The sequence below is a fragment of the Salmo salar genome, chromosome ssa04, assembly GCF_905237065.1.
Source record: "Salmo salar chromosome ssa04, Ssal_v3.1, whole genome shotgun sequence".
Classification (NCBI taxonomy): domain Eukaryota; kingdom Metazoa; phylum Chordata; class Actinopteri; order Salmoniformes; family Salmonidae; genus Salmo; species Salmo salar.
Window position 1 is genome coordinate 50,088,560 of NC_059445.1, and position 23,734 is coordinate 50,112,293.

Consider the following 23,734-nt stretch of genomic DNA (forward strand, 5'->3'; position numbering starts at 1 on the left):
GCCTGCAGATTAGAGGAGCCAGAAGCATCAGTCTTTTATAACAGCAGCACAGGCAGCATGTGAGAGGAACAGACTGGGAGAGAAGGAAGGAGGGACTGAGAGGGAGGGAGGGGCTGCGAGTAATAGAGTAATAGAGTAAAGGAGGGAGGGAGGGAGGGAGGGAGGGAGGGAGGGAGGGAGGGAGGGAGGGAGGGAGGGAGGGAGGGAGGGAGGGAGGGAGGGAGAAAGAAAGAGAGAGAGAGAGAAGGCTCATCTATATTATGCACACTGATGCTCCCATTGAAATCCACTATGAGTCATGAGGTGGTGCATTTGTAGTGTTTTACTTTGCCTTGAGCTGAATCTGTGCATGACGCACTTAGCTCTGGCCATGGCCAGTCTTTATTTAGAACAACCTGCCTGACACTATTCATACTCATAACTCATATGCAAATAAAAACGGAACAGATTTGAATGACTAGTTACAGTGATTTTAAGTGATTAGACTGTACTAAGCAGTAATTAGAGAGAGTTTTAAACTGACCTAAATCTACAGCACAACAATTTTTTGATTTGTGAGATTTATGTGAAAACGCATGATGATATAGCATTTATGATTTCATTTGTAATTTTATAATAGAACACAGTAATGATGGGGAACCTTATTTTGTGTCTTCATGCGAGTGCTTTTCTATATGAATGTAACATGAGGGATTTGTATTATTTGGGCTATATATTCTTCAAATCCTAATCAATCAACCTGTAAGTCCTATAACGATTAAATGCCTATACATAAATACTAACCTCTGGTGTGATCTAATAGAGTGGTAGGCCTACTTCGAAAACCTGTTCATTTGATTGACTGAGGGGTTTTTGTTTTGCATAACAGACAGGCCAAGGAACCAGGGATCTCTCTGGAGACCAAGGAACTGTCTGCACTAAAACACATATTGACGTCTCAGGTTCCCCAAGTTACATGAATGTGTGTTAGTGTGTGTGAGTGTTTGTGTGTATCTGTGTGTGTCTGTGCGTGTGTGTGTGTGTGTGTGCCCTCAAAGAGGGGGTATCCAATTGGCAGGATAAAAGTAGGCCAGCCGGGCCCTGTTCTGCTGACAGGGATGGTAAGGACAAAAAAAGATCCTAGCGAGGGCCATAGGAGTGCAGGGGGTCTAGGAGATTAGTGAGCAGCAGAGTAAGCTAGTGGGGTGGTTTGCACAGTGATCCGCTGCCGAAATGGCCACCAAAGGTAAGACGGTGTAAATGTGTGACTTTGCCTTAGGTAGACTTGGCCTCTGTGTATGGGCTGATGTGACCAGCTGGCTGTGGGACCAGTGAGAGGGGAGAAGGACTCCTCTGTGATCCCATGCCCACCTCAGGGGCTTTGCTAATGGGCAGGTGGGCAGGAAGATTAGTTCTAATCCGGTCACTGATATAGGCAAAGAGACCTACAGTTAGTGTAGAGAGGGATAGACAACAAAAACAAAACAAGTTGCTGACAGAATGGTGCTTAGCAAGCCTCTTTCTCCTGATCTGTCTTTGAGGAGTGATTACTCGTCAAATATTTCATCTGTCTTGGCCATGTTGGTGAATCATTATGGACACAGCTGCTGGGTATTTAGGGTTAAGGGTTGGGGTGTAGGAGGGAACTGGGCTCTATCTGTGAAAGATTCCTGGATGTTAGTTTAAATCAAATAATTTCCCCTCTAGATTTACACTTGTTAGTGTTAGTGAGCTCATTGGGAGTTTCAGCTGTTGCCGAAAGGACTCTTCAGCTTTACTGCAGATCTCCTGTGCATTTGCACAATCTACTTAATGCATTGTGTGTGTGTGTGTGTGTGTGTGTGTGTGTGTGTGTGTGTGTGTGTGTGTGTGTGTGTGTGTGTGTGTGTGTGTGTGTGTGTGTGTGTGTGTGTGTGTGTGTGTGTGTGTGTGTGTCTCCTAACTACCCTAAGAGGTCATGTGTTGTGAACAGAACCATAAATACAGTACATGTCTCTGTAAGCTATGTGTTGTGAGAGAGACGGTTTATTTCTCTAGGTGGTTAGGTCAGGGTGTGGGGTGGACATTCTATGGTTTATATTTCTTTGTGTTGAGCCGAGTATGATTCCTAATCAGAGGCAGCTGTCTATCGTTGTCTCTGATTAGGAATCATACTTAGGCAGCCTTTTTTCCCCCCCACCTTTAGTTGTGGGATCTTGTTTTTGTGTAGCTGCCTGTGAGCAGCCCAGAACGTCATGTTTCGTTTTGTTCTGTATTGTTTTTGGTGAGTTTCTTATTTATAAAACATGTGGAACTCTACGCACGCTGCGCCTTGGTCTACTCATTTTGACGAGCGTGACAAGACCATATATCTTCAACTCGCCATTTGACGTTTGTTAATTCAAGAAGCATATAGGCTACTGGTACTGTAGGCATTAGGCACACAATAAACAAGCCATAAGTTCAAGTTTGTTTATTCATCACATACATGGAGTACACAGTGCAATGATTTACACAACGAGCAATGATAACTTGGCTATATACACAGGGTACCTGTACCGAGTCGACTTGCAGGGGTACAAGGTAATTGAGGTAGATATGTACATACAGTGACTTCAGAAAGTATTCAGAACTCTTGACATTTTTGGTTAGGTTACAGCCTTATTGCAAAATTGATTAAATAGTTTTTCCCCCCCTCATCAATCTACACACAATACCCCATAATGACAAAAACTGTTTTTTAGAAATCTTTGCTAACTTATAAAAAACAAAAAACTGAAATATCACATTTACATAAGTATTCAGACCTTTTACTCAGTACTTTGTTGAAGCACCTTTGGCAGTGATTACAGCCTCAACTCTTCTTGTGTATGACGCTACAAGCTTGGCACACCTGTATTTGCGGAGTTTCTCCCATTCTTCTCTGAAAATCCTCTCAAGCTCTGTCAGGTTGGATGGGGAGCGTCGCTGCACAGCTATTTTCAGGTCTCTCTAGAGATGTTCGATCGGCTTCAAGTCCGGGCTCTGGCTGGGCCACTCAAGGACATTCAGAAACTTGTCCTGAAGCCGCTCCTGCATTGTCTTGGCTGTGTGCTTAGGGTAGTTGTCCTGTTGGAAGGTGAACCTTCACGCCAGTCTGAGATCCTGAGCGCTCTGGAGCAGGTTTTCATCAAGGATGTCTCTGTACTTTGCTCTGTTCATCTTTCCCTCAATCCTGACTAGTCTCCCAGTCCCTGCCGCTGAAAAACATACCCACAGCCTGATGCTGCCACCACCATGCTTCACCGTAGGGATGAGGTCAGGTTTCTTCCAGACGTGACGCTTGGCATTCAGGCCAAAGAGTTCAATCTTGGTTTCATCAGACCAGAGAATCTGGTTTCTCATGGTCAGAGTCTTTAGGTGCCTTTTGGCAAACTCCAAGCGGGCTGTCATGTGCCTTTTACTGGGGAGTGGCTTCCGTCTGGCCCCTCTACCGTAAAGGCCTGATTGGTGGGGTGCTGCAGCGATGGTTGTCCTTCTGGAAGTTTCTCCCATCTCCACAGAGGAACTCTAGAGCTCTGTCAGAGTGACCATCAAGTTCTTGGTCACCTCCCTGACTAAGGCCCTTCTCACCCGATTGCTCAGTTTGGTAGGCCCAACAGCTCTAGGAAGAGTCTTGGGTGTTCCAAACTTCTTCCATTTAACAATGATGGAGGCCACTGTGTTCTTGGGCACCTTAAATTCTGCAGAAATGTTTTGGTACCCTTCCCCAGATCTGTGCCACGACACAATCCTGTCACAAGTCTTCTTTGGTATGACTCTACAAGCTTGGCACAATCCTGTCTCTGAGCTCTATGGACAATTCCTTCGACCTCATGGCTTGGTTTTTGCTCTGACATGCACCGTCAACTGTTGGACCTTATATAGACAGACTCCAATGAAGTTGTAGAAATATCTCAAGGATGATCAATGGAAACAGGATGCACCTGAGCTCAATTTCGAGTTTCATAAAAGGGTTTGAATATTTATGTAGATCAAAATAATCTAAAAACCTGTTTCCGCTTTGTCATTATGGGGTATTGTGTGTAGATGGCTGAGGATTTTTTTCTTTCATCCATTTTAGAATAAGTCTGTAATGTAAGAAAATGTGGAAAATGTCAAGGGGTCTTTGTCTTGCTGACGTTGAGGGAGGGGCTGTCTGATCATCGTTGGTGATCAGGCCTACCACCATTGTGTCCTTAGCAAACTTAATGATGGTGTTGGAGTCATGTGCAGCCACACAGTCATGGGGTGAACAGGGAGTACAGGATGGGACTAAGCACGCACCCCTGAGGGGCCCCCCATGTCAGCGTGGCGGATGTGTTGTTGCCTACCCTCACCACCTGGGGGCGGGCCATCAGGAACTCCAAGATCCAATTGCAGAGGGAGGTGTTTAGTCCAAGGGTCCTTACCTTAGTAATGAGCTTGGATGGCATTATGGTGTTGAACGCTGAGCTGTAGTCAATGAACAGCATTCTCACATAGATGTTCCTCTTGTCCAGGTGGGAAAGGGCAGTATGGAGTGCAATAGATACTGCGTTATCTGTGGATGTGTTGGGGTGGTAGGATAGTGTTGGAATGACGGTGTTGATGTAAGCCATGACCAGCCTTTCAAATCATTTCATGGCTACAGATGTGAGTGCTACGCTTGGTGTTCTTGGGCACAGAGACTATGGTGGTCTGCTTGAAACATGTAGGTATTACAGACTGGTTTAGGGAGAGGTTGAAAATGTTAGTGAAGACACTTGCCAGCTGGGTACGCATGCTCTGAGTACGCGTCCTGGTAACCTATCTGGCCCTGCAGTCTTGTGAATGTTAACCTAACATGTTAACCCTGAATGTTGACCTTTAAAGGTCTTACTCACATCGGCTACAGAGATGACACAGTCATCCGGAACAGCTGGTAATCTCATGCATGGTTCAGTGTTGCTTGCCTCGAAGCGAGCATAGAAGGCATTTAGCTTGTCTGGTTGGCTAGCGTCACTGGGAAGCTAGCGGCTGTGTTTCCATTTGTAATTTGTGATAGTTTGCAAGCCCTGCCACATCCGACAAGCGGCAGCTGGTGTAGTAAGATTTGATCTTAGTCCTGTATTGATGCTTTGCCTGTTTGATGGTTCATCGGAGGGCGAAGCGGGATTTCTTATAAGCGTCCAGATCAGTTTCCCAGTCCTTGAAAGCGGCAACTCTAGCCTTTAGCTCAGTACAGATGTTGCCTGGAATCCATGGGTTCTGGTTGGGATATGGTACGCACGGTCACTGTGGGGATGACTTCGTTGATGCACTTATTAATGAAGCCGGTGACTGATGTGGTAAACTCCTGAATGCCTTCGGATGAATCACGGGAACATATTCCAGTCTACGCCAGCGAAACAGTCCTGTAGCTTATTGTGTGCATCACTGGTACGTCCTGTTTGAGTTTTTGCTTGTAAGCAGGAATCAGGAGGATAGAGAAAAATATGATAAAATCAAAACTCAGTGACATTAAATAGAATAGAATATAGGCCCGAGGGGGTATGGTGTATGGCCAGTATACTACGGCTAACGGCTGTTCTTATGCACAGCTCAATGCGGAATGCTTGGATACAGCCCTTAGTTGTGCTATATTGGCCATACTGTATACCAAAAAGCCCTGAGGTGCCTTATTGCTTAATTATATTATTGATAAATTACTATTCTATTTGATCTCATTGAGTTTTTATTTTATCAAATAAACAGGTTACCAACGTAATTAGAACAGTAAACAAGCGTTTTGCGTCATACCCGTGGTATATTTAAACAATAAGGCCCGAGTAGGTCTGGTACATGGCCAATATATCACGGTCTCCAGCTAATCAGCATTCAGGGCTCGAACCACACAGTTTATAATGTCTGTTATAAACTGGGTGGTTTGAGTCCTGAAGGCTGATTGGCTGAAAGCTGTGGTATATCAGACCGTATACCACGAGTGACAAAACATTTATTTTTACTAGTCTAATTACATTGGTAACCAGCTTATAATAGCAATAGGGAACCTCGGGGATTTGTGGTATATGGCTAATATACCACGACTAAGGTCTGTATACAGGCACTCTGCGCTGTGTCATACGTAAGAACAGTCCTTAGCCGTGGTATATTGGCCATATACCACACCCCTCGGGCCTTATTGCTTAAATATACCATAGCTTTCAGACAATCAGCATCCAGGAGCCAAACTAGATAATATAATATAATACAAGAAGGCACTCAATGAATTAAGATGGCTATTAACTAAATGTGCTGGGGATATCTCCCTTGTAACTCCCTTGTTGTCCTCATTTAATCCACAATGTCAGTGTTCAGCTAATGTAACTGACATATTTCAAACTTGTATTACCAACAGTCAGGGCTGAGGCAATGGTATCACTGCCCAATGATGTAACTTGTTACTTAATTATCAAAGACATGTTGCATTTATCCCTTGTTTGACCACAGCATTCACCACAGTTCCAATATTATAAGAGTGGTTTGAACTTCTCTGTCTCTTTTCCTTCCAGACATCAGATGAGCTCAATTGCTCTTCCAACAATTGTATGATCTTAATTTGAGCACTCTTTAGTTGCTGAGAATTTATCTGCACAGCAGGAAATACAAACGTGTAGTGCATTCAAAGTTTAAAAAGGCTTCTAAAGTTTGTAATTTCCACTTTAAAATATAAGACTTGATTTGCCCTAACGAAAAATGTCTCAACCACTACAAAAATTTTTCATTAAGTATAATCCACATAATAATTAACATTTCCTGTTGCTGCAAGATTATTTTCCTGCTGTTGCAAACTGGCTCAAATTAAGCTCCTACATCTGTAAATCGCTTATCCAGATCAGTCTGAATACCAGCCCCGACATCCACACTTATTCATCTGTACGACTCATCTATCTTTCTCTTCCATTCACTTGTTGTCCTCCACCACTTACTAATGAATTAATGAATTAATGGATGGATGAATGAATGTATCAATGATCTATACACAGTCCATCCTCTCTCTGTCTCTCTGCAGTAGTGGAGCTGATCTACTGGCGGGACGTGGGGAAGACAGGGCTGGTGTTCACAGGGCTGGTGATAGGCCTGGCCAGCCTGTTCCAGTTCAGTGCCATCACCGTGCTGTCCTACCTGTGTATGGCCATCATGTGTCTCACCTTCCCCCTACGCCTCTACTACAAACTCCTAGAGCTGATACGTAAGAACCCTGAAGGAGTGCACCCCTTCCAGTGAGTACAGTTTACAGCAGTTACCATGCTCTAGTTTATATATAGAGAGACATATCATATCACTCTAACAGCCATCTGTGTACACACACACACACACACACACACACACACACACACACACACACACACACACACACACACACACACACACACACACACACACACACACACACACACACACACACACATGCACACACACACACACACACACACACACACACACACACACACGCGCACACACAAACAGCCATCTGTGTATGGCTCTGTGCATCTGTTGGTAGAAAATGCTTCTTGTAAACTAGGGGTGTGTGTGTGTGTGTGTGTGTGTGTGGTATCAGGTCTTATATAGGAGACGACAGCTCTCTGACAGATGAGGAGACAGTGTTGGTGGTGGAGGAAGTGGTGCTGATGATTGCCTTTGCCGTCACAGAGCTCAAACGCCTGCTCTTCATCGGCAGCATCATGGACTCCATCAAGGTCAGGGGCCACTGTCAATGTCCCTCTGAAAACGCAAAAAAACCCTCTGTATTACTGTAATTATGTAAATATGTGTAGGGATTGGGGAAGAAGCTAAAGGTTGAAGTCACACAATCACCAGCACTTGAGTCAGACAACATAACTGGTCCTCCTGAGGGCAATCAGCAATTGGACAGATGCAATATATACAATATATCAACAAAACATATACGTTGCTTCGTAAACTCACGTGCTATCTCTACCTATTCCAAACGATGACAATCTAAACAAATGTTTTTCTGTTGTCAGTTTGCGTTGCTGCTGTGCGTCTTGGTCTATGTGGGCATCACGACCAACGGACTGACCCTGGTGATAGTTGGTGAGACCATTCTGATCCATGCAATACCTCTCTATCTTAATGTTTTACACCACACCGTCCTATAGCACTACCCTCATACATGATTATGCTCTAATACCATAACATGCTACATTTCTCTCTCTGTTTCATTCATACTTCACTTTCACCCATCACCTCTGATCTGTCATAAAGCTATATGTAAATAATGCCTGTGAACATAGTTTGTTGATCTGATTTCCTTCTATGTCTCTTTCGCAGGTGTCATCTGTGTTTTCTCTCTTCCTCTATTCTACAAACAAATGCAGGTGAGGCAGAGAGCTCCTGCTGTTCACAGACTCTGCTTGTAGATAATTATAATGTAATCCACATTACAGCAGCAACCAAAGGACTGTGTTTAATATGCACTTGTGTATCGGTGACAGGGTCGGATGAAGAGGATTGGCAAAGAGGTCAACGGCCTCCTGAGGAAAATCAAAAGCTTGTAAGTGCTGAACAAGCCTGTTGAAATGACTGATATGACTGTTTTCATTTTTCATATGGCTAATTTCCTCACTAAACCCTACAGGGACATTTCATATTATGTTCTTTAAAACATTCAGGTCACAATAACCCAGAAACTATGCTCAACACATAAATATCTCAACATTTTTGACGCAGTATAAAATAACTGATTTCCCCCTTTTGACACCGTCATTTTTGTCTCTGCAGGTTTAAGAGGTTGTGCAGTACGCTGAGACCCTCTACTGCGGCTAAACCTGCTCCAACCACCAACCTTGTGCCAGCCCTGGCCCCAAAACACAAACAAAAGTCAAAGTGATAAGAAAGAGAAAGGGGGATCTATGGGAAAAGAGGGGGGTCATTCATAACATCTTATCAGACCAGGGGCTGGGAAACTCTGACAAGGAACTCATGGGGGTGTGACGGGAGGGGGTACAAGGACCTCATGGGGGTGTGATGGGAGGGGGTACAAGGACCTCATGGTGTGACGGGAGGGGGTACAAGGACCTCATGGGGGTGTGACGGGAGGGGGTACAAGGACCTCATGGGGGTGTGATGGGATGGGGTACAAGGACCTCATGGTGTGACGGGAGGGGGTACAAGGACCTCATGGGGGTGTGACGGGAGGGGGTACAAGGACCTCATGGGGGTGTGACGGGAGGGGGTACAAGGAACTCATGGGAGTGTGACGGGACGGGGTACAAGGACCTCATGGGGGTGTGATGGGAGGGGGTACAAGGACCTCATGGTGTGACGGGAGGGGGTACAAGGACCTCATGGGGGTGTGACGGGAGGGGGAACAAGGACCTCATGGGGGTGTGAGTGTTCTTTGGAAGGCTACTTGTGCTTTTATATTTCCATTTTCCCATTGTGGTGTCTGTGAATGGGAACAAGCTTTCAAATCCAGTGTTTGGTGTTGGTAACCTAAAGATGTTTACAGACAAATGCAATGTTTATATGGGAGGGAATTTTCTGTGAAATCTAAAAGACAACTAGTTCACCTTGGGGAGTTGGGGGGTGTGATACCACAGAACACTTGCCATCTTAAGACCACACATGGTGAACACTGGCCATCTGACCACATGCCTTATAATTTACTTTGGAAGTACACTCAAAGTGTAAGAATGGGTGCATATTCAATGATTGGTGCTTACTCAAAAGTGTAATTAAACTGAATTGTTCCCTTTTTCTTGATTCTTGTTTAAATTGTTGAATAAATGTTGAGGAAATGTTTGAACATTTCGAAACTGCTCCTATCAATGAATATTTTTTTGAAAGGAAGATGAGAGACAGACACACATTACATACTCAGGGCTATTACACTGATTATTCATCAAATGAAATAATTCTACAATTATATTTGCCTAAATAATTATCAGAAACATAACTGAATTTATGTTATCATCTCACTGAGAATAAAATATTGATTAACATGCTACAAGCCTACAGTCCATGATGCGTGCCCTTCTACAAATAATTGTACGTAGCTAGAGCGTTGCAATTGTCGTCATCACGCGCGTCTGTCTTGGATGGCAAAACAATTTATGTGGATGAATCCGTCTGATTAAACGGGTTTGTGGCAATATTTGATAGGCCAATAAGTTACTTATTGACATTTCAGCACTTGAAGAGCTTGGATCCATCAAAGGAAATGACAGAAACATATGGTAAGCAAAGCAATACTTGGCGTCACTATATGCTATGCGGGTTGTTCTTTCGTCTGGGATAAGAAACAAGATGAAGCTTGTAGGCTAGACAGCCGCCTATAGCTAGCAACTTAGTAAACATTACTTACAACTTGTCAGTCTATAAGATGGCTAGCTAGTTCTCTAGATCTGTAACACTCGTCGTCAGGAACCTTAACCACTGCTTCTGTTTGATTTGTGAGAAAAAGACATCGCGGCTTTCAACGTCTCTGCTCTTGGCTGCTTCCATGTGGTCAGTCTGTTGTAGTCGTGTGATGTAGTAAATGTGTAATCATTATTTATTCTCCTTCGTTCTTTTCCAGATTTCCTTTTTAAATTCTTGGTGATTGGAAGTGCGGGATCAGGGAAATCCTGTCTTCTCCATCAATTTATAGAAAACAAGTGTAAGTGAAAATGTTATTAAATTGATAACTTCCAGAAACAGCATATGCACGTCTTAAAGATCACTGCCCTCATGGAGATGGTACTGTAATGTTATAGTATGGTACTGTAATGTTATAGTATGGTACTGTAATGTTATAGTATGGTACTGTAATGTTATAGTAGGGTACTGTAATGTTATAGTAGGGTACTGTAATGTTATATTAGGGTATCACTACCACGTTTTTGGATATGTTTACTATACATTTACATTAGGCTGTATGAGACAACATTAAATATGCCAGCAAAGCTTCTCTACCACCACGTGCAACAGAGTCTGTTTTGTTTTGTGTTGTCTGTTCTGTCCCATATAGTCAAGCAGGACTCCAGCCACACCATCGGGGTGGAGTTTGGCTCCCGGGTGGTAATGGTCGCTGGCAAGACAGTCAAGCTGCAGATCTGGGACACAGCTGGACAGGAGCGATTCCGGTAGGTAGCTCTAATTAACAGGATGCTTGTTATCTGATATCCCAGCAGGATGTTCATTTGATCAAATCAAATGTTATTAGTCACATGCGCCGAATACAACCTTACAGTGAAATGCTTAATTACAAGCCCCTAACCAACAACAAAAAACACAGCCTGGTATAGAGGTCCTGGATGGCAGGAAGCTTTGCCCCAGTGATGTACTGGACCGTACGCACTACTCTTTGTAGTGGCTTGCGGTCGGAGGCCGCAGAGGCCGAGCAGTTGCCATACCAGGGCGGTGAGGCAATCAGTCAGGATGCTCTCGATGGTGCAGCTGTAGAACCTTTTGAGGATCTGAGGACCCATGCCAAATCTTTTCAGTCTCCTGAGGGGAATAGGTTTTGTCGTGCCCTCTTCACGACTGTCTTGGTGTGCTTGGACCATGTTAGTGTGTTGAGGATCAGCGTGGCGGATGTGTTGTTACCTACCCTTACCACCTGGGGGCAGCCTGTCAGGAAGTCCAGGATCAAGTTGCAGAGGGAGGTGTTTAGTCCCAGGGTCCTTAGCTTATTGATGAGCTTTGAGGGTACTATGGTGTTGAACGCTGAGCTGTTGTCAATGAATAGCATACTCACAATGGTGTTCCTTTTGTCCAGGTGGGAAAGGGCAGTGTGGAGTGCAATAGAAATTGCATCATCTGTGGATTTGTTAGGACGGTATGCAAGTTGGAGTGGGTCTAGGGTTTCTGGGATAATGGTGTTGATGTGAGCCATGACCAGCCTTTCAAGCACTTCATGGCTACAGAAGTGAGTGCTACGGGTCGGTAGTCATTTAGGCAGGTTACCTTAGTGTTCTTGGGCACAGGGACTATGGTGGTCTGCTTAAAACATATTGGTATTACAGACTCAGACAAGGAGATGTTGAAAATGTCATTGAAGACACCTGCCAGTTGGTCAGCGCATGCTCGCAGTACACGTCCTGTTAATCCGTCTGGACCTGCGGCCTTGTGAATGTTGACCTGTTTAAAGGTCTTACATCGGCTGCAGAGAGCGTGATCACACAGTCTTCCGGAACAGCTGGTGTTCTCATGCATGTTTCAGTGTTATTTGCCTCGAAGCGAGCATAGAAGTAGTTTAGCTCGTCTAGTAGGCTCGTGTCACTGGGCAGTTCTCGGCTGTGCTTCCCTTTGTAGTCTGTAATGGTTTGCAAGCCCTGCCACATCCGACGAGCGTCGGAGCCGGTGTAGTACGATTCTTAGTCCTGTATTGACGCTTTGCCTGTTTGATGGTTTGTCGGACGGCATAGCGGGATTTCTTATAAGCTTCCGGGTTAGAGTCCTGCTCTTTGAAAGCGGCAGCTCTAGCCTTTAGCTTAGTGCTGATGTTGCCTGTAATCCATGGTTTCTGGTTGGGGTATGTACGTATGATCACTGTGGGGACAACGTCATCGATACACTTATTGATGAAGCCAATGACTGATGTGGTGTACTCCTCAATGCCATCGAAGGAATCCCGAAACATATTCCAGTCTGTGCTAGCAAATCAGGCCTGTAGCTTAGCATCTGCTTCATCTGACCCGTTTTTTATTAATTGAGTCACTGGTGCTTATAGTTATTTATAGTTATAGTGAGGGAAATAAGTATTTGACCCCTCTGCAAAACATGACTTAGTACTTAGTGGCAAAACCCTTGTTGGCAATCACAGAGGTCAGATGTTTCTTGTAGTTGGCCACCAGGTTTGCACACATCTCAGGAGGGATTTTGTCCCACTCCTCTTTGCAGATCTTCTCCAAGTCATTAAGGTTTTGAGGCTGACGTTTGGCAACTCGAACCTTCAGCTCTCTCCACAGACTATCTATGGGATTAAGGTCTGGAGACTGGCTAGGCCACTCCAGGACCTTAATGTGCTTCTTCTTGAGCCACTCCTTTGTTGCCTTGGCCGTGTGTTTTGGGTCATTGTCATGCAGGAATACCCATCCACGACCCATTTTCAATGCCCTGGCTGAGGGAAGGAGGTTCTCACCCAAGATTTGACGGTACATGGCCCCGTCCATCGTCCCTTTGATGCGGTGAAGTTGTCCTGTCCCCTTAGCAGAAAAACACCCCCAAAGCATAATGTTTCCACCTCCATGTTTGACGGTGGAGATGGTGTTCTTGGGGTCATAGGCAGCATTCCTCCTCCTCCAAACACGTTGAGTTGATGTCAAAGAGCTCCATTTTTGTCTCATCTGATCACAACACTTTCACCCAGTTGTCCTCTGAATCATTCAGATGTTCATTGGCAAACTTCAGACGGGCATGTATATGTGCTTTCTTGAGCAGGGGGACCTTGCGGGCCCTGCAGGATTTCAGTCCTTCATGGCGTAGTGTGTTACCAATTGTTTTCTTGGTGACTATGGTCCCAGCTGCCTTGAGATCATTGACAAGATCCTCCCGTGTAGTTCTGGGCTGATTCCTCACCGTTCATGATCATTGCAACTCCACGAGGTGAGATCTTGCATGGAGCCCCAGGCCGAGGGAGATTGACAGTTCTTTTGTATTTCTTCCATTTGCGAATAATCGCACCAACTGTTGTCACCTTCTCACCAAGCTGCTTGGCGATGGTCTTGTAGCCCATTCCAGCCTTGTGTAGGTCTACAATCTTGTCCCTGACATCCTTGGAGAGCTCTTTGGTAATGGCCATGGTGGAGAGTTTGGAATCTGATTGATTGCTTCTGTGGACAGGTGTCTTTTATACAGGTAATAAACTGAGATTAGGAGCACTCCCTTTAAGAGTGTGCTCCTAATCTCAGCTCGTTACCTGTATAAAAGACACCTGGGAGCCAGAAATCTTTCTGATTGAGAGGGGGTCAAATATTTACTTCCCTCATTTATGCAAATCAATTTATAACGTTTTTGACATGCGTTTTTCTGGATTTTTGTTGTTGTTATTCTGTCTCTCACTGTTCAAATAAACCTACCATTAAAATTATAGACTGATAATTTCTTTGTCAGTGGGCAAACGTACAAAATCAGCAGGGGATCAAATACGTTTTTCCATTTTTTTTTCCCCTGTCTAAGTCCAGAGTATAATGAATATAATACAGTGCCTTCGGAAAGTATTCTGATCCCTTGACTTATTCCACATTTTGTTACGTTACAGCCTTATTCTGAAATTGATTAAATTGTTTTTTTTACCCTCAATCTGCACACAATACCCCAGAAATGTTCAGTAATTTATTACAAATAAAAATGGAAATATCACATTTACATAAGTATTCAGACCCTTTACTCAGTACTTTCTTGAACCACCTTTTGCAGCGATTACAGCCTCGAGTCTTTTTGGGTTTGACGCTACAAGCTTGGTTCACCAGTATTTGTGGAGTTTCTCCTATTCTTCTCTGCAGATCCTCTCAAGCTCTGTCAGGTTGGATGGGGAGCGTTGCTGCACAGCTATTTTCAGGTCTATTCAGAGATATTCGATCTGGTTCCAGTCCAGGCTGGCTGGGCCACTCAAGGACATCCCAAAGTCACTCCTATGCTGTCTTGGCTGTGTGCTTAGGGTCGTTGGCCTGTTGGAATGTGAACCTTCACCCCAGTCTGAGGTCCTGAGCGCTCTGGAGCAGTTTTTCATCAGGATCTCTATTTGCTCCGTTCATCTTTGCCTTAATCCTGACTAGTCTCCCAGTACTGCCGCTGAAAAACAACCCCACATCATGATGCTGCCACCACCATGCTTCAAGGCAGGGATGGTGCCAGGTTTCCTCCAGATGTGATGCTTAGCATTCAGGCCAAAGAGCTGTCATGTGCCTTTTACTGAGGAGTGATTTCCTGTCTGGCCACTCTACCATAAAGGCCTGATTGGTGGAGTGCTGCAGAGATGGTTGTCCTTCTGGAAGGTTCTCCCATCTCCACAGAGGAACTCTAGAGCTCTGTCAGAGTGACCATCAGGTTGTTCAGTCTCTCAGTTCCAGTTTTGATGCACCTGTACTGACCTCGCCTTCTGGATGATAGCGGGGTGAACAGGCTGTGGCTCAGATGGTTGTAGTCTTTGATCTTTTTGGCCTTCCTGTGACTTCAGGTATTGTAGGTGTCCTGGGGGGCAGGTAGTGTGCCCCTTGTGATGCGTTGGGCAGACTGCACCACCCTCTGGAGAGCCCTGTGGTTGCGGGCGGTGCAGTTGCTGTACCGAGCGGTGAAACAGCCCGACAGGATGCTCTCAATGGTGCATCTGTAAAAGTTTGAGGGTCTTAGGAGCCAAATTTATTCTGCCTCCTGAGGTTGAAGAGGCACTGTTGCGCTGCCTTCACCACACTGTCTGTGTGGGTGGACCATTTCAGATTGTCAGTGATGTGTACGCCGAGGAACTTGAAGCTTTCCACCTTCTCCACTGCAGCTCTGTGGATGGGGTTGTGCTCCCTCTGCTGTCTCCTGAAGTCCACAATCAGCTCCTTCACTTTGTTGGTGTTGAGGGAGAGGTTATTTTCCTGGGTCCACTCCACCAGGGCCCTCACCTCCTCCCTTTCTTGTCATTATTGGTAATCAGGCCTACTACTGTTGTGTCGACTGCAAACTTGATGATTGAGTTGGAAGCATGAGTGGCCACGCAGTCATGGGAGAACAAGGAGTACAGGAGGGGGCTAAGCATGCACCCTTGTGGGGCCCCTGTGTTGAGGATCAGCGTAATGGACTTGTTGTTTCCGACCTTTCCCTTTGACCTAAGTATTAGTGGATGCTACATAATGTTCTACATCATGATGTTGTAAAGAGACGGCTCCTCTGTCTGACACTCTTGTTTCCCCTGACCTCAGATCAGTGACTCGCAGTTATTACAGAGGGGCAGCAGGGGCTCTCCTGGTTTATGACATCACCAGGTAAGACCCTGATTTACACTAATCCCAAATTAACCCCATATTAGATGACAGTGGATCCATATAATATTTTACTTGAATATACTTCTGTGTCTCTCTGTGTATCCAAGTCGGGAAACGTACAATGCCCTGACCAACTGGTTGACAGACGCTCGGACACTGGCCAGTCCAAACATTGTCATTATCCTCTGTGGGAACAAGAAGGACCTGGAAGCTGACAGAGAGGTTACTTTCCTTGAGGCATCCCGTTTTGCCCAGGAGAATGGTAATGTAGCTTAATGACCCTGCATACTGAGTGATGGTTGTGACTATAGATAAAGGAGATTGATTACTTAATTATTCCATGTTGTTATAAAAACAGAAGTGATGTTCCTGGAGACGAGCGCCCTCACCGGAGAGAACGTGGAGGAGGCCTTCCTCAAATGTGGTCGCACCATCCTCAACAAGATAGAGTCAGGTAATAACGCAGAGCAATGTAGTGCACTAGTGATATATAGGCATCCACATTAGCTGAAGTGCTAACTGTGTATCTTTGGATGAGTTTTCTCATGTTTAATATGTCGACGTGTCTCCTCTGTAGGTGAGTTAGACCCAGAGCGGATGGGCTCAGGGATCCAGTATGGTGATACGACGGTGAGGCAGCTTCGCCAGTCGCCACAGGCTGGCTCAGAACAGGGCAGAGATCAGTGCAACTGTTAAAGGCTAATGCTAACCCAGCTCTAAGACACACAGATCCCATGTCTCCAGGTAAGTAGTTTGTATTAAACCTACACTGATAAGTATGGCTCCTTACAAGTGTTTTGTATTTCTTCAATTGATAATCTATTAGTGTGATCATTTTAGGGCTGTCCCCAATTATTCGACTGGTCGATAGGCTGTTGGTCGACCAACATTTTCTTTAGTCGAGCAGTAGCATATGTACACTACCGTTCAAAAGTTTGGAGTCACTTAGAAATGTCCTTGTTTTCCATGTAAACATACATGAAATGAGTTCCATTGACAAGGTTATAAATAATGATTTTTAATTGAAATAATTGTGTCCTTCAAACTTTGCTATCGTCAAAGAATCCTCCATTTGCAGCCTTACAGATCTTTGACATTCTAGTTGTCAATTTGTTGAGGTAATCTGAAGAGATTTCACCCCATGCTTCCTGAAGCACCTCCCAGAAATTGGATTGGCTTGATGGGCACTTCTTACATTTACACTTTATACGGTCAAGCTGCTCCCACAACGGCTCAATTTGGTTCAGGTGACTGTGCTGGCCACTCCATTATAGACAGAATACCAGCTGACTGCTTCTTCCCTAAATAGTTATTGCATAGTTTGGAGCTGTGCTTTCGGTCATTGTCCTGTTGTAGGAGGAAATTGGCTACAATTTAAGTGCCGTCCACAGGGTATGGCATGGCGTTGCAAAATGAAGTGATTGCCTTCCTTCTTCAAGATCCTTTTTACTCTGTACAAATCTCCCACTTTACCACCAAAGCACCCCCAGACCATCACATTGCCTCCACCATGCTTGACAGATGGCGTCAAACACTCCTCCAGCATATTTTCATTTTTTCTGCAACTTATTTCCAATCTTCCTCTGTCCGGTGTCTGTGTTCTTTTGCTTATCTTAATCTCCAGTCTGAGACATGGCTTTTTCTTTGCAACTCTGCCTAGAAGGCCAGCATCCCAGAGTCGCCTCTTCACTGTTGACGTTGAGACTGGTGTTTTGCGGGTAATATTTAATGAAGCTGCCAGTTGAGGACTTGTGAGGCGTCTGTTTCTCAAACTAGACACTCTAATGTACTTGTCCTCTTGCTCAGTTGTGCACCGGGGCCTCCCACTCCTGTTTCTATTCTGGTTCGAGCCAGTTTGCGCTGTCCTGTGAAGGGAGTAGTACACAGCGATGTATGAGATCTTCAATTTCTTGGCAATTTCTCACATGGAATAGCCTTCATTTCACAGAACAAGAATAGACTGAGTTTCAGAAGAAAGTTCTTTGTTTCTGGCCATTTTGAGCCTGTAATCGAACCCACAAATGCTGATGCTCCAGATACTTAACTAGTCTAAAGAAGGCCAGTTTTATTGCTTCTTTAATCAGAACAACAGAGCAAAATGGTTTTCTAATGATCAATTAACCTTATTCAAATGATAAACTTGGATTAGCTAACACAACGTGCCATTGGAATACATGAGTGATGGTTGCTGATAATGGGCCTCTGTATGCTTATGTAGATATTGCATAAAAAAATCAGCAGTTTCCAGCTACAATAGTCATTGACAACATTAACAATGTCTACACTGTATTTCTGATCAATTTGATGTCATTTTAATGGACAAAAAATCTGCTTTTCTTTCAAAAACAAGTACATTTCTAAGTGACCCCAAACTTTTGAACGTTAGTGTGTGTGTGTGCGCGTGTTATAATATTTTTTTGTTGTTGGCACGCGAGACACCTGTCTTATTCGCGCCCATCTCAGTGAACTAATCCATTTCAGAGACCGCGGGGATGGCACAGTCAAAGAAGGGAGTGTGGCTGCACAATGCACTTCTCTCTCCAGAAATCCAATTTGTGCATATTCATTGTTTCATAACTTCATAGATTTTTTTTTGCGTTTGATTGTTAGTGTCTATCAATTCCCCATTACATACAGTACCAGTCAAAAGTTGAGACACACCTACTCATTCCAGGGTTTTTTATTTTTACTATTTTCTACATTGTAGAATAATAGTGAAAACCTCAACTATGAAATAACACATATGGAATCATGTAGTAATCAAAAAAGTGTTAAACAATTCAAAAGATATTTTATATTTGAGATTTCTAAGTAGCCACCCTTTGCCTTCATGACAGCTTTGCAAGCTCTTGACAATCGAAGTCTGTTTTTCTATCCATTGAGAATGACAGTAGTTCCTCAATATATTTGAAAATCTTTCCAGTGCTCTCCCTTTCGATAACCACTCAGCGTGAAAGGGAAAAATGTCATTCTCTGGTCATAAAATAGTTCTACCTGATTACTTCTTATTCCAAATAGCCTACAGCTGTGTCTGTCCTGAGCTCACTGACATGGAATCTCTGAGGGCCCAGAATATTTGTTACAATGTTGCAAGGACAGTTGGTTGAAGACAGACCATGCGTAGCCAATGTGATTTATAGGATATTTATTTTTATCAGGACATTTTCTACCTGCAGGCTGCAATATTTTTATTTGTTAGCTTTATAGGCTATTTTTACATATTTGGCAATGGCAGAAGAAGTAACTTTAGGTTTGTATCATTTTCATTTGGATAGAATTTTGATTAACCACATGACAATGATTTTGAGATATGAAAAAGTTATTATAAATGAAATTAAACTGTTCTACGAAAATGTGCATATGAACTGCCACGCAAATCGGTCGAATAAATTGGCATTCCACATGAGAAAGTTTGCTGACTCCTCGTGTAGCCTATTACTGACAACTTCAGGAGAGTAATGGCAGAATTTGTGAAAGCCAGTAGGAGAGGGAGGATGGTCAAGGTTTTTTTAAATTTTGGTTATCTTGATCTCTGGCTCCCTCTTTAGTCGGGACAGCCCTAGATCAGTTAGATTATTGGTATTTAGTGAACTGGGCTGAACTTGTTAAATCTCGCTCTGCCCGGTGTACATCTTTCCTTTAACCGTCTCTGCACACTCAGGCTTTTAGAGGACTGCCCTGTGACTTTTGACCCCTGCCCCTGGAAAATTGCTGGAGAGACCCTGTGTGGAACTTAAGGCTGGGTTAGCGTCTTGATCAGGAACTGTGATGTGAGTATCTGGGTCCAGTCATTGAGCTACTCTTCTCCAGGCCTGTCTCTCTCTGACTACTGCTCCGCTGCGCATCGCCAGGGACTACAAGTGACTTCAGCAGAGAGACCTGACCAATCACAGAGCCAGGCCCATGGACACACACATCAGGATGTTTGTTTTTAATGTCTTTACTCAGAAGCAACAGCTACAGCAGCTCATACACCTCTCACTGTTCACTCTATTGATGTCTCTTGATATAAAGCTGGTGAAAGTCCAGTCAAAGCTTGTAGACAGTGATGGGACTGACATGGTGTAAGGAACACAACACCAGACTTTTAGTTGTGTTCGATCTCTGTAAAAGTTTAGCCTATTTATTGGTTGTGTTAAGCTGTTGTGAATATATCAAAAGGAAATAACATTTGTGACATTGGTGTACAATGTTTTGAGACTGTAAAAAAGCAGGGAACTTATGGTAGTCAGTGTACACATACAGTACTGTGTGAATGTTTGTGTACAATTTTGACCGTTAATACACTTTATATATACATACACACAAAGTATGTGGACCCCTCATATTAGTGGATTCAGCTATTTCAGACACAGGTGTATAAAGTCGAGCACACCTCCATGCAATCTCCATTGAGAAACATTATCAAAGGATTGGCCTTACTGAAGAGCTCAGTGACTTTCAACGTGACACCATCATAGGATGCCACCTTTCCAACAAATCAGTTAATCAAATTTCTGCCCTGCTACAGCTGCCCAAGTCATTTGTAAGTGCTGTTATTGTGAAGTGGCAACAACTGCTCAGCCGTGAAGTGTTAGGCCACACAAGCTCACAGAATGGAACCACCGAGTGCTGAAGTGCGTAAAAATAATCTGTCCTCGGTTGCAACACTCACTACCGAGTTCCAAACTGCCTCTGGAAGCAACGTCAGCACAAAAACTTCATCGGGAGCTTCATAAAATGGATTTCCATAGCCGAGCAGCCACACAAGCCTAAGATCACAATGCCAAGCGTCGGCTGGAGTGGTGTAAAGCTTGCCGCTGTTGGACTCTGGAGCAGTGGAAACGCGTTCTCTGGAGTGATGAACCACGCTTCACCATCTGGCAGTCCGACGAAGGACTCTGGGTTTGGCGGATGCCAGGAGAATGCTACCTGCCACAATGCATAGTGCCAACTGTAAAGTTCTTTCAGCATGACAATGCCCCCAAGCACAAAGCGAGGTCCATACAGAAATGTTTTGTTGAGATCGGAGTGGAAGAACTTGACTGGCCTGCACAGAGCCCTGACCTCAACCCCATCGGACACCTTTAGGATGTTTTGGAACGACAACTGTGAGCCAGACCTAATCGCCCAACATCGGTGCCCAACCTCACTAATACTCTTGTGGCTGAATGGAAGCAATGTCCCAACATCAATGGAAAGCCTTCCCAGAAGAGTGGAGGCTGTTATAGCAGCAAAGGGGGGACCAACTCCATATTAATGCCCATGATTTTGGAATGAGATGTTTGACGAGCAGGTGTCCACATACTTTTGTTCATGTAGTTTAGGAGTTGGAGGCAAGCCCTACAGTCATGTATGTATGTATGTATGCATTGGTTCTGAATGACTATCAAACTTCAGGTTCGGGGGGAAACAAATATGATGTATTTTACATGTGTGCGGTATTGTGCAATGATTATGAAAGGATTGAGGCCGTATCTAAATCCAATCAAACCAGATTGTCATTGATGGACCGAAGTAAAGCACAAACGTGAGTATCTCAATTTTTAAAGTTGTTTGTGTGATTGTTTTTAGTAGATGCATATCTGGACTATGATCTTACATGTGACGTTTGTGTGCTAAATATAATTATTGAACTGAAGAACTGCCCCTCCTTTGCAAAGCCTGTATGAGCTTGAATTAATAAATAATTAAACCAAATTCATTACACTTTCTCATTCTATCACTTTCTATTTGTATGAGTGTGGCTGACACAAATTTTACACCCCCCTGCTCCGGAGTCAGATCATACACATCAACATAGGATGAATCATCTTCAGTGGTTAAATTGAGCCAGAGAGGCAAGCTCCAGCACCTTGGGTTAAAGGGAGAGGCAAGCTCCAGCACCTTTCATGTTCAAAGAGAAAAGTTGCATAAATCAACATTAGGGTTGTGGTTGAAGAGGTTTTTTCAAAATGGTGTATATATACACTCACATTTGTTTCTCATGAGAAATTAATGCTTATAGGTGCCTTTTTGTGTGTGTAAAATATTACTGTGCTCAGATTTTAAATTAATAGAATCATCGGTGTGTATTACAATGGAGTTTGTTGCAAAACGCTATAAATATCATATCCTGTATATTTAACCCATCATTAATCCAGCCTTATGCTATAGTGTTTGGTTAGAGTTAGGTCTTGTCCCGAATGGCACTGCTTTTGACCAGAGAACAGATGTCATATTACTGTTTTAATAGTCAAATGTATCATTTGTACAGTTCTTTATTAAAAATGTTATTTGTCATGTTTGACTGTAAAACCTTGAAGTGTTAAATAGATAGACGAGGCGTATATTTCATTTTGCAACAAAATGTGATTATTTGTCTCTGAAATACATCCATCTAGTGATAGGTTTCAAACAAACCCATACCATGATTGAATGGTGACACACCAATCTCATAAATTCATTAAACAATAAAAGTAAATTGATTCTACAGTTAGGGTTGAACCGGATGTGGATATGAAGTTAGGGTTAGTACTACCCTAACCCTAGACTAGTAACACATTGTAATTACAGCAGTAGCCCTAACCCGAGTTTAATGTCCACATCCCGGGTTTATGGTTGAGGCTAAATTTGTTCAACCCTACTCCCTCACCATAAATAGGGCTCCCCCACCTCTGAATTCCCAAATTAACCACTTGTCATATTGTTACACTTATCACCACAAGGTGGTGCTGCGGAACTACAAATGTCAATCAGCAAGCAACAGGTAAACAAAGCTGTATTCAGATGACATTGGTGTTACATTTTGATGTAAATCAGAACAAGTCATTTTTTGTATCAAGTGCAATGCTTATTGCAATATGTATAATAAGTCGATTATACAGGCAGTAGTAATACCTACTAATGCTTTTGGCCCCATGCAGGGTCAAGCCAAACAATGAACAAAAGGCTGCTATGTGTATGTCTGTGTCCCCTTGAAGGGTACGGCCCAATGGGAGAGCCCAGGGCTGATATTATGACCTCTGACCTCTAGTGTTACAGATGAATGGGCCCGGCCTGTGACCAGACGACAGCTGGGCCACTGTTCTGCTGAGTCAGCCTCCGCTTCACAGACATACGTGCAAGCACACAGATGGAACGGGGCCATTTACTAAGACCACGTGTCCCCTTTAAGGCCTTATATTATCATTATATTAAATTACATGGATGGCCTTGTCTTTATGACTTGCTCATTCCTGGTTGAAATGAAAATCTATACACCAGCTGTATGCAAATGCACAGATCTTAAGTCCCTGTGTTTGTATAGTATACCTGTCTCCTTATGTGACCAATGACAGCTGCTCAGAGTAAGGCTGAGTGTGTTTATCAGAAACATGCAGACCGTAATTGGGAAAACGTATGATAGAAGCAGAAAAAAACGACTATTTCAGCGTTAAAGTCAAGGGCATGGCCGAGTTTCTAACACTTCACAGGCAGAGATGGATTCAAGCTTTCATGAACAACATATGTTGTCTGACTATATTAGAAAACCAAGACCAGATCATTTTACTAGTTTTACCCTGTCCTTCAGACCTTGACATCTCCTCTCCGTGAGCCTGGTTTTCCTCGGCTGTCCCCAGCCAGTCAGACACAGCTGGAAGCCACGAGAAGACTCAGTACTAAGGTTGGGTGGAAACCTACTAACCAAACAGAGGATGAGACACTAGACCTGTTAGTTCATTTCTGGGTGTACAGTAGGTCTGGCAACATGGATACAGACAACCAGGCTTGGTTTTGTTTCATAGTTCAAAGATTTTCACAGGGGAAATGTTGGGTGATATTCATGTGCAGTTTTCATTAGAAATGTTTCAGTGAAATGAAGATTTGCGTGTTGGATT

The 23,734-nt window shown here is 43.8% G+C and overlaps 2 protein-coding genes across 3 annotated transcripts; both read left to right on the forward strand.

Moving 5' to 3' along the window:
- Nucleotides 1-1,075: 1,075 nt before the first annotated feature.
- On the forward strand, nucleotides 1,076-9,767 carry rtn2b (reticulon 2b). Its single transcript, XM_014196900.2, has 7 exons — nucleotides 1,076-1,225; nucleotides 6,989-7,199; nucleotides 7,538-7,676; nucleotides 7,965-8,034; nucleotides 8,272-8,318; nucleotides 8,436-8,494; nucleotides 8,722-9,767. The coding sequence occupies exons 1-7, from the start codon at nucleotides 1,213-1,215 to the stop codon at nucleotides 8,828-8,830; spliced, it is 648 nt and encodes a 215-aa protein (XP_014052375.2). The 5' UTR covers nucleotides 1,076-1,212; the 3' UTR covers nucleotides 8,831-9,767.
- Nucleotides 9,768-9,999: 232 nt separating this feature from the next.
- Nucleotides 10,000-20,515, forward strand: LOC106603343 (ras-related protein Rab-4B). 2 transcript variants are annotated; one of them, XM_014196903.2, is made up of 8 exons: nucleotides 10,000-10,178; nucleotides 10,520-10,600; nucleotides 10,952-11,066; nucleotides 15,834-15,896; nucleotides 16,004-16,158; nucleotides 16,255-16,350; nucleotides 16,474-16,640; nucleotides 19,707-20,515. In XM_014196903.2, the coding sequence occupies exons 1-7, from the start codon at nucleotides 10,163-10,165 to the stop codon at nucleotides 16,590-16,592; spliced, it is 645 nt and encodes a 214-aa protein (XP_014052378.2). In that variant the 5' UTR covers nucleotides 10,000-10,162; the 3' UTR covers nucleotides 16,593-16,640; nucleotides 19,707-20,515. The 2 variants fall into 2 exon arrangements, with proteins under 2 accessions (XP_014052378.2, XP_014052376.2); XM_014196901.2 differs by having other exon boundaries at nucleotides 19,558-20,512.
- The last annotated feature ends 3,219 nt before the right edge of the window (nucleotides 20,516-23,734 follow it).

What these genes read in the sequence shown, in the direction of transcription:
- rtn2b (XM_014196900.2), top strand. An exon ending in GCATCATGGACTCCATCAAG is followed by an intron (nt 7,677 to 7,964) that starts GTCAGGGGCCAC and finishes TTCTGTTGTCAG; the next exon opens with TTTGCGTTGCTGCTGTGCGT. An exon ending in CTGAGGAAAATCAAAAGCTT is followed by an intron (nt 8,495 to 8,721) that starts GTAAGTGCTGAA and finishes TTGTCTCTGCAG; the next exon opens with GTTTAAGAGGTTGTGCAGTA.
- LOC106603343 (XM_014196903.2), top strand. An exon ending in TCAATTTATAGAAAACAAGT is followed by an intron (nt 10,601 to 10,951) that starts GTAAGTGAAAAT and finishes TGTCCCATATAG; the next exon opens with TCAAGCAGGACTCCAGCCAC. An exon ending in CTGGTTTATGACATCACCAG is followed by an intron (nt 15,897 to 16,003) that starts GTAAGACCCTGA and finishes TGTGTATCCAAG; the next exon opens with TCGGGAAACGTACAATGCCC.